At 38.6% G+C, this 12,589-nt stretch overlaps 1 protein-coding gene across 7 annotated transcripts in view; it reads right to left on the bottom strand.

Annotated features, from left to right (window-relative positions):
* Positions 1 to 12,589, bottom strand: part of ZRANB3 (zinc finger RANBP2-type containing 3) — a 331,095-nt gene that overhangs the window by 27,168 nt on the left and 291,338 nt on the right. For all 7 annotated transcript variants that reach the window (XM_073241365.1, XM_073241364.1, XM_073241366.1 and 4 more), the window contains 4 exons: positions 10,593 to 10,790; positions 7,203 to 7,291; positions 3,637 to 3,738; positions 2,315 to 2,457 (listed from right to left, as the gene is read on the bottom strand). In XM_073241365.1, coding sequence (XP_073097466.1) covers positions 2,315 to 2,457; positions 3,637 to 3,738; positions 7,203 to 7,291; positions 10,593 to 10,790 — 532 coding nt within the window. The remainder of the gene's footprint in view (positions 1 to 2,314; positions 2,458 to 3,636; positions 3,739 to 7,202; positions 7,292 to 10,592; positions 10,791 to 12,589) is intronic.

Below are 12,589 nucleotides of genomic sequence, written 5' to 3' on the forward strand. Positions count from 1 at the left end.
TATTGCTAATGATATAATATAAGTCCTCGTTTTTTTTTTCCAGTCTACTATGTGTGGTGGGCAGAATTTTAAAGATATTTCTCTAGGATTCCTGTCCCCTGATATTCAGTCACTCACTTATTTGGTAATGTAATGGGACTTTGCAGATGTAATTAAAATTACTAATCAGCTGACCTTAAGACAGGGGGTAATAATAAGCATGAGAAGGATTTGACATACCACTGCTGGCCCTGAGATGTAGAGACTCATGTGCTAGAACTAGAAAGAAGGCAAGTGTGGCCTCCAGCCGACCCCACTTTGAATCTTGCCCTTTCAATCTAATGTTCTGACGGCTGCCAGAGTGAACTTGTGAAGATACAAATCCAATATTTACTGTGCTGCTTGTTAACAAAAGCTTCATCTTTAATATGTTATCTACATACAATTTTCTAAACAATACTGTGTGTCTAACTTTGGTTTGTATCGATTTTATGACTTTAGCCATCTGATGAACTGTCTTCCTTAGGTGGTTCTTGAAGTAGCCATCCATGTCTAATGGGGAAGAAACAATGGGGTATGTCTAGAAATGGTTGGAGTGAGCTGTAAATTAGGTTAAGAAGGGAATTATGATCACACAAAGAGAAGATCAATACTTCAACTAGGGCTGTGATTATAAAAATGAGAAAATGGAGGACTAAAAGAAGAACTGGGAAAAATGTAATGGGCATCATGCTTTTTGTTATGTGTGTGTGTGTGTGTGTGTGTGTATGTGTAAATATACGCATCCATCTTAAATGTGTTTTTTATATAACATAATTCATGCTCATGAGAAAAATTCAAGCAGTACAAAAGAATTTAGGCAAGAGCCCCAAACTGGCTGCTCATGGATAAATCCAATGAGTCAAAGGGTTTTGCAGACTTTCACATATTTTATTTTTAAATCTGAATTTGAATAACTTTAGATGAGTTATGCACATTCCAATTTGCCACAGTTCTACCCCCTACTCCACCCTTTCTAGTTTTATACCTGATCTTATTTGTTCACTTATGATTCTTGCTTTAGTTTTTAGTCTTATGAATTTGTGATCCTATAATAAAGTATACAGTCCCCCTGCCATCTCCACAGATCCTCTTATCTTACCGTCTACAGCAAGAGTTCTCAACAGTGGCACAACTGAAGTTTTGAAACAGTTAATTCTTTGATTAGGAGTGCAGTCCTGTTCATTGTAGGATTTTTAGTGACAAACTAAAATGTCTCCTAACATTGCCACTCTTGGGGGTAAAATTGCCCCCAGCTAAAACACAGCCCTGGAGAAATCTTTGGTAAGAGTTTCTAAGGTATCCTTCCAGACATTTTCTGTCAGTAATAGCAATTACATATATTCGTGTCTCCATTTTTTTTGTTATACTTATTTTACCTTTTATCACAAGTATCATAGTTCTCACATATGAATATGCCTTATGCCATATTTTGAAAAAGCTGAAGAGATTTTTCACTGTATAGAGATATAATTTATTCGATTAACCACATCCCCTCACAGTACCATTTGTGGATCTTTTTCACCTGTGGCGTAGGGCTAATAAAATGATGGGATGTGAGGATGAAGAGAAATTACAGGTGTATGGAGACGGCAGGAGCAACTGGGGCTTTTCCTGCCAGTGCAGCTGTCTGGTTTGGTGCTTTGCATCTCTTCCAAAGCAAGAGTTGGGTAAGAGAACAGATGACTGAGGAGACAGTCGACAGAGAATGAGGATGTGAGCTCCCAAGGGGACACCTGAAACAAAGATGATTATGATGCCCAGAAAGGACAGTAAGTGCACGGAAGTCAGGAAGGGACTAGTAATGATCAGGTGAAACGGTTACAAACAGGAGACACTTAACCTTTCTTTTCATTTTGTTTCCAATCATGGGAAACATAGTTGGACCACGTGGTTGGGGTGCATCGGAGATACCCAGCTCCGCTGCTGCACGGCAACCCGATCCATGCCACGGGAGCCCAGGGCTGATGGGGCTGGAGGCTCACTCTGCTGTTCCACCAGGGAAATGTCTTCCTGCTGTTAAATAGTGTTGCAGGCTTGGCAGGTCACAAGGTGCATTGACTGGTGACTCTGGCCTCTCTCCTGAGGGGTGGCACTCATGGTGAGCAACCTGACCTTTTCCATCAGACATGATCAAATTCATAAAATAACTAACTTTGTTGCTATTTGTCATTTTATGCATTATTTTCTTTAACTCATCAGGATTTCATTAGTGGTGACATAAAATATATCAGAACCCCCTGTAGAAATAATAATGACAAGCAATAAACAAAATAAAAAAGAGCGACGCGCATACCTTTTGGTACTGCTTTGTTTGCGCTGCTGTTTTGTGCTCTCTTCCAAAGCAAGAAGCGGGCTGTGGAACAGCTGCCCGCTTCTCCTGACGACCCTTTGCTTCATGGCGGTGAGACCACTCCATTCACGGACAAACCTCAAAATCTGGCAGCAAATGAGACGATGAGAGGACTTACCAGCTCACTGGGCAGCTTCCTTTGAAAGCGAGGCTACTCATAACATCAGAAAACCGATGTTTTATTATATTCCCCAAATAGGCTGTTGAGTCTCATAATTTAAGGCTTTCTTCAGTTTGATGCAGTTTTTGTATCTTTACTGTGAATATCTATAGCCGGTTCTATAGAGGTCTCTTCATGCCGAAGACTCTCTGAAGCCATGTTTCAAGGACACCCAGCGTATGTCCTTAATGCACGCAGGGACCAATGGCGATCACGTGCTCATTGAGACCAAAAGCAGCTTGGCTACTGGAAGCATACACCCCAGCAGCAGCCATGGCAAAACTGCCCTTGAGGGCAGCTGCACTTGCAGTGACAGACTGACAGTGCAACAGCTGAGATTCACTTTGTAGCTGATTAAGTTATCGTGGGAAAACAGCCATCAATAAATCAGGGATATTTTTCTTAGGGTTATCACTAATTTATTGGTCAGTTATATATAACTGACTATTTTCTGGGAACCTGAGAATCCAGATGATATGAAGCTAAAGAAAATAACTCACTGCTACTTTTTCCTTTAAGACAGGTGCAGACCACCCATGGATGATTTCTACTCAGCGGCAAAAATGAAATTGCTATTTTGTTGTAAAATGAGTTACACTGCATACTGGGTATGTTTACTTTTCTTAGCGGTAAAGGTGACCTGGCCACAGATCAGAAATTAGACCTGGCCACAGATCAGAAATTAGGTTTTCCCCACAGCTACTTGGCCTGGTGCTTCTGGCAGGGAATGGAGAGTTCACCCAACATGGCATTATGTTCTCAGAATTCATCATTGTTAGACTTTAACCTTCAAAGGTAAAATGCGATTCTGTCAGATACAAATATCACAGTTGCTAATCCTGTGAATGAGAAATTAAATGATGTGAGGATGATTCTATCCACAGAAACAGCAACCCTAGGTGTGATCATTCACCAAGGAAACAGATTTCACATTTATTCTTAGCGCCGAGGTAATTCATAGGCAATGTCTCGAGTTATTAAAATGCAACCAGTGATTTGACTTTGCAACATGGCACAAAGTACTCTGCTTTTATTAAACTAAAAATGGTCATTAAAATTACTCAACAAATTTTAATTTAACACAAAAATGCAAGGCTGTTCTTACCAGCGAGCGATTTTGTTTCAGCTGAAAACTTGCTGGTAAATCTTCCCAAAGGTCTAATTTTATATCCAAAGGAATGAAATTACAGTTCATCTGGTTTCCATCCTGATTATAGATGAGGAAGGCACTATTAATCCATTTTATCTGTAGGCACTAGTAATTATTTTAAAGGTAAAGAATTCTATTATGGCACAATATGCCCAGTCTCCTAAAAGGTAAACTGAGGTGGCACATTCTAGACAAGGCTCCACCCACACAGCTCCCCTCAAAGAAAGCTGAGTGGAAGAGGGGGCTAGGCCCTCCACTGCCTCCACTCTCAATACCACAAAATGGGTGTAGTCAGTTAAACATGAGGTGTAAATATGAAGTATTTCTTTTATAAAGGGGAAGAACCTCTGCATATGAAGATATATTATATCAGCAATAGTTGAACCTAGTTCTTTCAGCCAAAAAGAAATATTACAGCTCTCACAATCACTTTGGAAAAAGCACACAAAGAGTGCTTACATATTGATTAAAAGTTTAGGTATGTAATTGTTATTCTAAACTTGGAATGGGATGTGGGATTCTAACCAAAATGAACAGCTCTTTGGAGGTATGCTGTTAATACAATCTAGGATGCTAATATCTGTTACTGACCTTCCTTTTAAGGAGTGTTCTTTCAGGCAGTGAACTAGGGCTTTTACATAAATTTCCACTTTGAGATTTCACTTCAGCTCTTCTAAGCTAGAAAGGAAAGCTTGCTTGCATCTTGACTCTATTCTAGCTCTGAAAAGACCTGTTAACACTTCATTTGCTTTATGTCTCATCTTTAGAAAATTAACTGAATAACACTTAATGGTAGAGGGACATGTAAGTGTTTAGAATCGTCATAAAAATGAACTTGAGGCTATTAAAAGAAATGTCAAGCAGGTGAGGTGGCTCATGCTACACAGGCTGTGTGCCGGAGTCAGAAGATGGGTCTGCAAGGCCGTCACCACATTCAGCTTGGCAGCAGGTGCACCCAACCTTCACCAAGAGTTTGCAGTTTCTCTCCTGTCTCCACCCAAAAGGGAAAATCGCTACGCAGACAATCCGGGCTGCAGAGCTCTGACTGCACAGAGTGAACAGTACCGAGCTCAAGGGCCTCTGCATTCCTACGTTGTGCTCTGCCTGCTGTCCATCTTTCAGCTTATTGCCCTTCAAGCCCCTCTGGGGACCCGTTGTTTGCCACTCTCATGTGATGGTCTGAGAGCACAACCTGAAGCTCTCCCCACAGGGGGATGCGGGCGACTTGCCTCTAGCTGAGAAGAGTCCTTGGTGCCCGCTCACGTCTGAAGGGTCCACGTGGAGGGCTGTGGTCCAGACTTTTGAGGAGAATGCTGTTTACTGCCTGCCTTCGTTCTTGGTGCCTCTCTTGGCTGTAGTCTCATGATGGAGGCTGCTTGGGGCTTTTGGTATTCATGATCCTAGCCATCTCATCTTCTAGCAAGCTCTTCTAATCATTAGTTAGAACTGAATATTATTACATGAATACCAGCTATCTATGTCTATATTTGGTTTGGTAGGAAACCTGTAACTGATTTTGGGCAGCTCCAACCTAAGTCGTCTTTAAAAAGGCATTCTTCTTCAAACCAGTTAGACTGGCCACTACTCAAAAGACAAGAAATAACAAGTGTTGGCAAGGATGTTGAGAAAAGGGAACCCTCCTACCTTGCTGCTGGGAATGTAAATTGGTGCAACCACTGTGGGAAACAGTATGGAGACTCCTCAAAACTAAAAATAGAAATACCATATGATCTAGTAACTACACTTCTAGGAATTTACCCGAAAAAACAAAATCTCTGATTCGAAAAGATGTATTCACCCCTATGTTTACTGTGAATATAATTCACCCCTATGTTTAATGTAAATAAATATTTACAATATAGCCAAAATGTGGAACCAACCAAAGTGTCTATCAATAGACAAATGGATAAAGAAGATGTGGTACATATACACAATGGAATATTATTCAGCCATAAAAAGAAAGAAATCCTCCCATTTGTGATAACAGGGATGGACCTAGAGGTTACTATACTAAGTGAGAGAAGCCAGGAGAAAGACAAATACCAAATGATTTCACTCATATGTGGAATTTAAAAACAAACCAGAACAAAATAAAATGAACAAAATAGAAGTAAACTCATAGACGCTGAAAAATATCTGGTGGTTAGGATCCAGGAGGGGTTGGGGTGGGTGAGGGATAAAAGAGGCACTAAAATCTCAGTCATAATATAAGTTGGTCATGGGGATGATAGTGCAGCATGGAGAATATAGCCAGTGGTTCTGTAACTTTTTTCTATGTAGACAGATAGTAACTGCCCTAGTTGGGGTAATAATGTGTGTAACTGTTGAACCACTGTATTGTATACTTGAAACCAATATAAGATTGTATCTAAACTATACCTCAATTTTAAAAAATGCACTTAAAAAAATAAAAGGGCATTTGTTCAATAGAATGGCCCATGAGTTTACGAAGTTAAAAATATTATTTTATTATAAAGATTAGAAACTTGACACTATAGGTATACCAAACAAAAGTATTCATATTCTCAGCAAATTTTCCCTCAAATACTCATGCCAGTTTACCTAAGCCAAAGACTCTCATGTGGTTCCTGAAACCATTTCAGGGGATCCACAAGTCGAAAGTGTTTTCATAATGATAGTAAAATATTATTTGCCTTTTTCACTCTCTTTCTCTCACAAATGCACAGTGACATTTCCCAAAGACAGGCAGATATGAGAATCCCATCTTCTATAGAGACTTCAGAGAAATTGCTAAGAATGTAAAGCAATTCCACTCTTTGCACTAAAACATTATTTTGGCTTTGGAAAACATAATTATTTTTGCGTGAAAATATGCTATTGGTATAAATATTTAATAGGCTTATCATTGCTACTCTTAATAAGTGAATATTTTAAAGTGTTTCCATTTTAATTTCAAGGACAGTAAATATCAATAGCTATAACCCACATAAACAAAAGGTCTTTGGAGCTCTCAACACATTTTAGAAGTGCAAAGAGGTCCTGACACTAAAAACTTTGGACTGCTAACCAGGGCTATGGGAGAAATGTGAGCAATCATCCAGGCACCCTAGAGTTCACTCAGCATGGGGTGCAGGCTCAGGCTCAGGCTCAAGAAAGCTGCTGCTGCTAGGGATGATGAGGGCAGGAACTAACTTTTATTGAATTCCTTAAGGCAAGGCACTGTGCTAAGTGATTTACAGGAATTAACTCATTTTATCCTTGCAACAACTCCTCTCCACATTTTACAGTTGAGGAAACTGAGGCACAGAGCAACGTGTCCAGATTCCAGTTCATAACAGACTGGAACCCAGGCAGTCTGGCCCTGAGGTGTATGTTATTAACTACCATGTTGTTCTGCCTCTCACTGTCCTTAGATTTAACATAAGAATTTTAGAATTAGCTTTAAGGAGGGAAAGAACTAAATACCTACCACACTGTTAATAAATTAAGTATCTCCAATGAAACTTGAGAAAAGGAAGCCTTTTGTATGTTTTAAGCTACAGAATTTGTATGATGCTTACCTTAGTATAGAGGTGAATCCGGTCGGTATTCTTACTTGCACGAAACATCAGTGTGTCATAAACCGGCAAACTGTCTGAACTCAACTGTTCTAAGAAAGAACATAAAAAAGAACCTGAAGGCTTACCCACTCTCTATCCAAAATAGCTTATTTTAATCTTCTGCAGGTTAGAATGATAAAATAACTTGATCAAATATACCAACATGTTTGACAAGGAGATGAGGAACATGTGTCTGAGCTTGAAATAAAACTCCCATGGTAGGCCACCTGAGAGTGTATTGACTTATAAGAGAACCAGTTTCTGTGCACTTATGCTAATGACCCAACAAGAAAGAAACAAATTCAGAATTAGCTGAAAAGATACAAGTTGGGCATAAGGGAAAATTTCCTGCCACCAAGAGTTGTCAGGAGTCTTGAAGGAGTCAAGAATCCGAGTTTTTGCTAGAGTGGCTAAGTTGAGACAATGAGCCCCATTTTGATTATGAGCAGCAAAAAAGCTTTGTGCCTGAGTCCTTATGACCTGGTGCCTTACATTCACAAAAGGAGATGAGTGGACAAACTTCTTTTCTGATAATATTTTCATTTATTATTTTTTTAGTTCTGCTGACCAACATATTCTGCAGGAGAGAGGGTTTATCAAAGTAGATCTAAATAATAATTATAGTTAACACTTAACAAGATCTTACAACATGCCAGGGGCACTATTCTAAGTTCATATATTAACACCTCTCAGAAGTAAGTAGTACATTTCACAGAGGAGGAAACTGAGGCACATTAACTCGCCAATGTCACTTCTCTAGGAAGAGGTCTTAGCCCCAATGTTCTGGCCCTAGAGCCTATGATCTCACCCTCTGCCACTGTCCCAGGGACCTTTTAAAGTGTTTCCCAGGTCTAGATGTCTATGATTTGTTTGCCATTCTACTTGGCAATGTCATCATATTTTATTTTTTCTAATCAAACCATTGGTCACTTGACAAATTTGGTTTGTGGGTTATACCCACATTTCATAAATCCAAAAATGTACATGTTTTCCATACTTTAACACCTCTGAAATTGACATATCTTATGGTCAATAGCAACGGCACTTCAGAATCCTTGTTGGTAGTTGTGAAGTGGCTGTCACTGCCTGAGCATGCATGAGCTGAGTCATAACTACAGTACTGTTGTCCTTCAACTTGAAGTATGTGTGTTATTATAACTATATGTGTTGAGTTTAATTATCTTCCAAATGTTTTCAAAATGTTACACTATGACTTGGTATGGAAAAGAAAAGTTATCATGTATGCCCCTCAAAATGTGGATAAGAGCAGGTGAGCATATCTATGATAATAAAGAAGCAAATAGGTATCACTGAAGGAAAACCCAGAATTTTTTATATTCTTGCAAAGGCATAACAAGTGCTTCCTGGGGCCTAAGCAAAGGAGATCCCTGCAAACAGAGGACACTTTCTACATTTTGACACTGAGATGTGCAAAAGGGCTCCCTGTTCCATGCCAACCAAAGCAACTGAAGGCTGGAGAAACTGCCAAATCCCTTTGAACAAATGAAAGAAATAGCAAAGCAACAGAGGGTGGCATGACTTGGTCTGGGCTCTCACTAAGGTATTGCATCACAGTTTAATTGTTAGAGTTTTTCTTTTTTAATATACGTAAAGTAAGTGCATTGCATAATGACGGTCTCTTTCGGGTTTTTTTGAATAACTATGCTTATTGCATTAATGCTTAAAGATCATTAAGTCATTCTTTGATTAAAAAGCACTATGGGAACAATGACAAAGTTGATAATCTTGGTAGGTGCAGCTACATTGGGGAAAAACATCTTTTTTCATTGTTTCCATGAAGTATAATTTAATGGTTTGAGACTACAGATGATGCATATTTTGAAGATATAGCCATCCTTCCAGACCCCTAGAATTCCAGTTAGAACAGAACCCACAGGTCCAGCAAAGTACATATCACTTTTGTTGTAAAAGAGCATATGTGGGGAGAATAAACATTTTAATACAGTGTGCCTTCTCTGTCTTCCTTCAGTTTGTTTTTCATGGAAGTCAATGTTAGTGGGGAAATGTAAAGCACATGGAGTTCTTAGTCTAGTGCTGTAAGAAGTTAAAAATAGAAGAGGGAACGAATATAGGGAGAAACACTGGCATTGTCTGGAGGGGTTGCAGCCAATGCAAACTTCACTAACAGAATAGAATTTCTAAGTCTAGTGATTTTTAAAAAGTATGTGTAAGTAAAGCTAACATATGTCTTCATCAAGGAACCAATTTATAACTAACAAGCCAGTATTCTCTCCATGAAGAGACTCACGGCCCCATTGATGACAACTGCCAGTTGTTTATTCCAAGTCTGATGTTTAATCCAAGAGCCTCTTCAGCACAGAGGGACTGTCAGCAGTAAGTAAACTAGAGATACGAAAGGTATATGCCCACCTGAGTCTACATTGTCTATTTAAAGCCCGTTAAGATCAATAGATCTGGAACAGGATCCGTTTCAAGATATTCTTTAGGAAGATCGAGGAATTAGATGGAAGGAAGGCTGAGGGAAGAAGACAGGAGGATGCTCTGAGCTTAGAAATTCCCAAATGAACATTTCAGCTATGGATTCAACTCTGAATTATATCTGTGTTTAATAGCAACTGATTTAAAATGAAAAACTTCAACAGTCAATCCCACCAATTTGGGGGTTGTTACAATGAGAATTGTCAGTATATGGGGTTCTATAGTCACTAACTGAGTAACAAAGAAAATAACCCAAAAGTACTCATCATCTCTTGCCAGCCGCCGCATAAAGTTAGTGACATACAGGCTGGTATTTGCCAACTATCACAGCTATAAGTAATGAATGGAATTAACCAAAAAGTAAATAAATCTGAAACATTACATGGTTGACTCCAAGTGCTCATGATTCATTCAGTCTTGAAATTATGTTCTTTAAAACCATTTTCTTAAAAACAAAAACAAAACCCTAATTTTAAAATAAGCCAATTTATTAAAGCCATTTAAAAGAAATTCATGTGTAAGGGATTAACTATCTTAATTATCTTAAGCCGTGGTTGTTAATAACCTGTTAATCTTACTATTTTGCCCAGAAGAACCTCCCAAATATCAAAACCACCCATTCCCTGTATGAATGGGCCAGGCTTGGTTGAGGCTGGGCACCAGGCATGGGGGCAACATGGTGCAGCTATGTATGGGTTCTGCTCTTCACATAATGTCTGAATGCCAACAGCTCTGCTCTTCCAACCAACTAGTGCTTAATATGTGGTTACAAATACTTTTAATATAAATGGGAATACAAGGAACCTGGAACAAGGCAGCAACTCTCTAATAGTATTATGTGTCTAAGTACATGGTTACTATTTGGAGGGCTAGAAATGGAAAGAAACTTACCATTCCCTCGCTGGATTGTGAATCTGTGTTCCCTCTCGATTTCTGATATTTCTTCCTTGTTCTCAGCCAATTGTTCAGGTTCTGATTGTGCAAGAACTTGCTTAACAGAGTCAGAACTGGTACAAACTTTTTTGGAGGTTTCTTTCTGAAAATCATCTTTCTCATTTTTGTCTTTAGTCTGGGTGCAGTTGAGGTTATCTATGTGTAGAATTATGAAAATCAAACAAATTTAGATGAAGTAATTATTTACTCTAAGCCCAGTTTAAAAAACGTCACAGCTCGGTCATATAAAAAGAAACAAAGTCAACTATGTTTGTTTATTCTTTGGAAACATTTATAGGAATCACTAAAGGCAAAGTACTACTCTAGGTGCTGGAGAGGCAGCAAGGAATGAGAAAGGTAAGTCCCTGCTTTCTGGAGATTATATTCTAAGTGGTAGAGATATGCAATAAATAGATAAACAAGTAAATTGGGTCTTTTCAGAGAAAGAGAATAAAACAGGATTTTTGTGAGTAAGCAGAGCAGGCAGGGGTTGAAAAATTTGGCAGGGCCAAGCTCTCAAAGGAGTTCCATTTAAGCTGAGAGCTGGTCATGAATATAGGAAGCCTGGAGCGTGGGGTATATTCTTGAATTTGATTCTAAATGAGTCTGGAATCCGTTAGATGATTTTAGCAAAGGAATATAATGACCTGAGTTTTTAGGATCACTCTGGCTGCTGTGCTGAGAGGGACCACGAGACCATCTAATAGAGAGGTGACTGAGGTCTGGGAGAAAGATAATGGTGGCCTCCAGTAGGATGGTAGCAATAAAGATAAACTGGCTAGAATCAAGATATATTTTGGAAGTTACATGAGCAGAACTCCATGATGGACCAAATGTGAGAGAAGACACAGGAATCAAGGATGCTGCCTAGGTTTTTAGCACGAAGCAAGGAAGACAGGATTTGGGTGTTCATTGTGGTGATGGTGACTTAAGAATTCCATTTTGGACATGGTAAGCTTGAGGTACCCATGAGACATCCAGATGGGGTTGTTTCATAGGCCACTGGATATATCCAATCTTCAATTCAAGTGAGATAGAAGTCTGGGCATATATATGAGCCATAAGATATTAAGTATAAACTATGAATGTTAAGAACAAAGCATAAGAGAAATGTTACTTACTGACAAGTATTAGCAGTATTCAATATATGGTGTATGAAATTCTAATATACTAGAGACTGCATTAACAAACTTAATAGAATTTTAATATTCTAATATTGTTCATTGAGTTTTTTGGATTCCTCAAAGTGTTATATGGGAGGCACTGGTTAACAAATTTAGATGAATTAGAATTAAATTCTAATACTTTTGGAATGCATCCAAGTCAAGGTTGGAAATCATTATGCCAAACTGCAGTCTTATTCTAATGATCTTAACTTTAATATACAGTAGTATCCCTGTTACTTAGAATATGTTTCTTTTTAGGTTGCTTGAGAGTTTGCTTATTAGATCAAAGGTCTAGAAACTTTCACTGTCGCTCTTAGTATCACAAAGAAAAATCAGAACTATAGAGCCCTATTAAATTATGATTTCTGTTGCTAAATCACTCAACTTAGATACTTAATGTGAACTGACATTATTGTGTAGTCACGAGATACTTTATTTTTATTGCTGGTAGCAGTTGGAAATTAAATGAGGTAATGCAAATTGTGAGAGATGTTATATAGAATAAGCTTGTGGTTCCAATTTAGTTCATAGACAACAGGTGTCCACATTACAAATATAACCACCCAGATGGCAGACTTGTAAGTTTTGGTAGGAACACCCAGAAGTGAAAGAGGAAAGACTAAGCTATTGATTACATTTTCTCTCAGATCAAAACCAAGAGCCAAGCAAAGAAAGGCAGGAAGGTATTGTAGTATCAAAGTATTTATCTTAGTTGAATCTTTATTAATATCAATACTCTGAACACTTCACGAATGATGGAAAAGTAAATGTGTACAACTATCAAAACTG

Source organism: Manis javanica, chromosome 7 (genome assembly GCF_040802235.1).
Source record: "Manis javanica isolate MJ-LG chromosome 7, MJ_LKY, whole genome shotgun sequence".
NCBI lineage: Eukaryota > Metazoa > Chordata > Mammalia > Pholidota > Manidae > Manis > Manis javanica.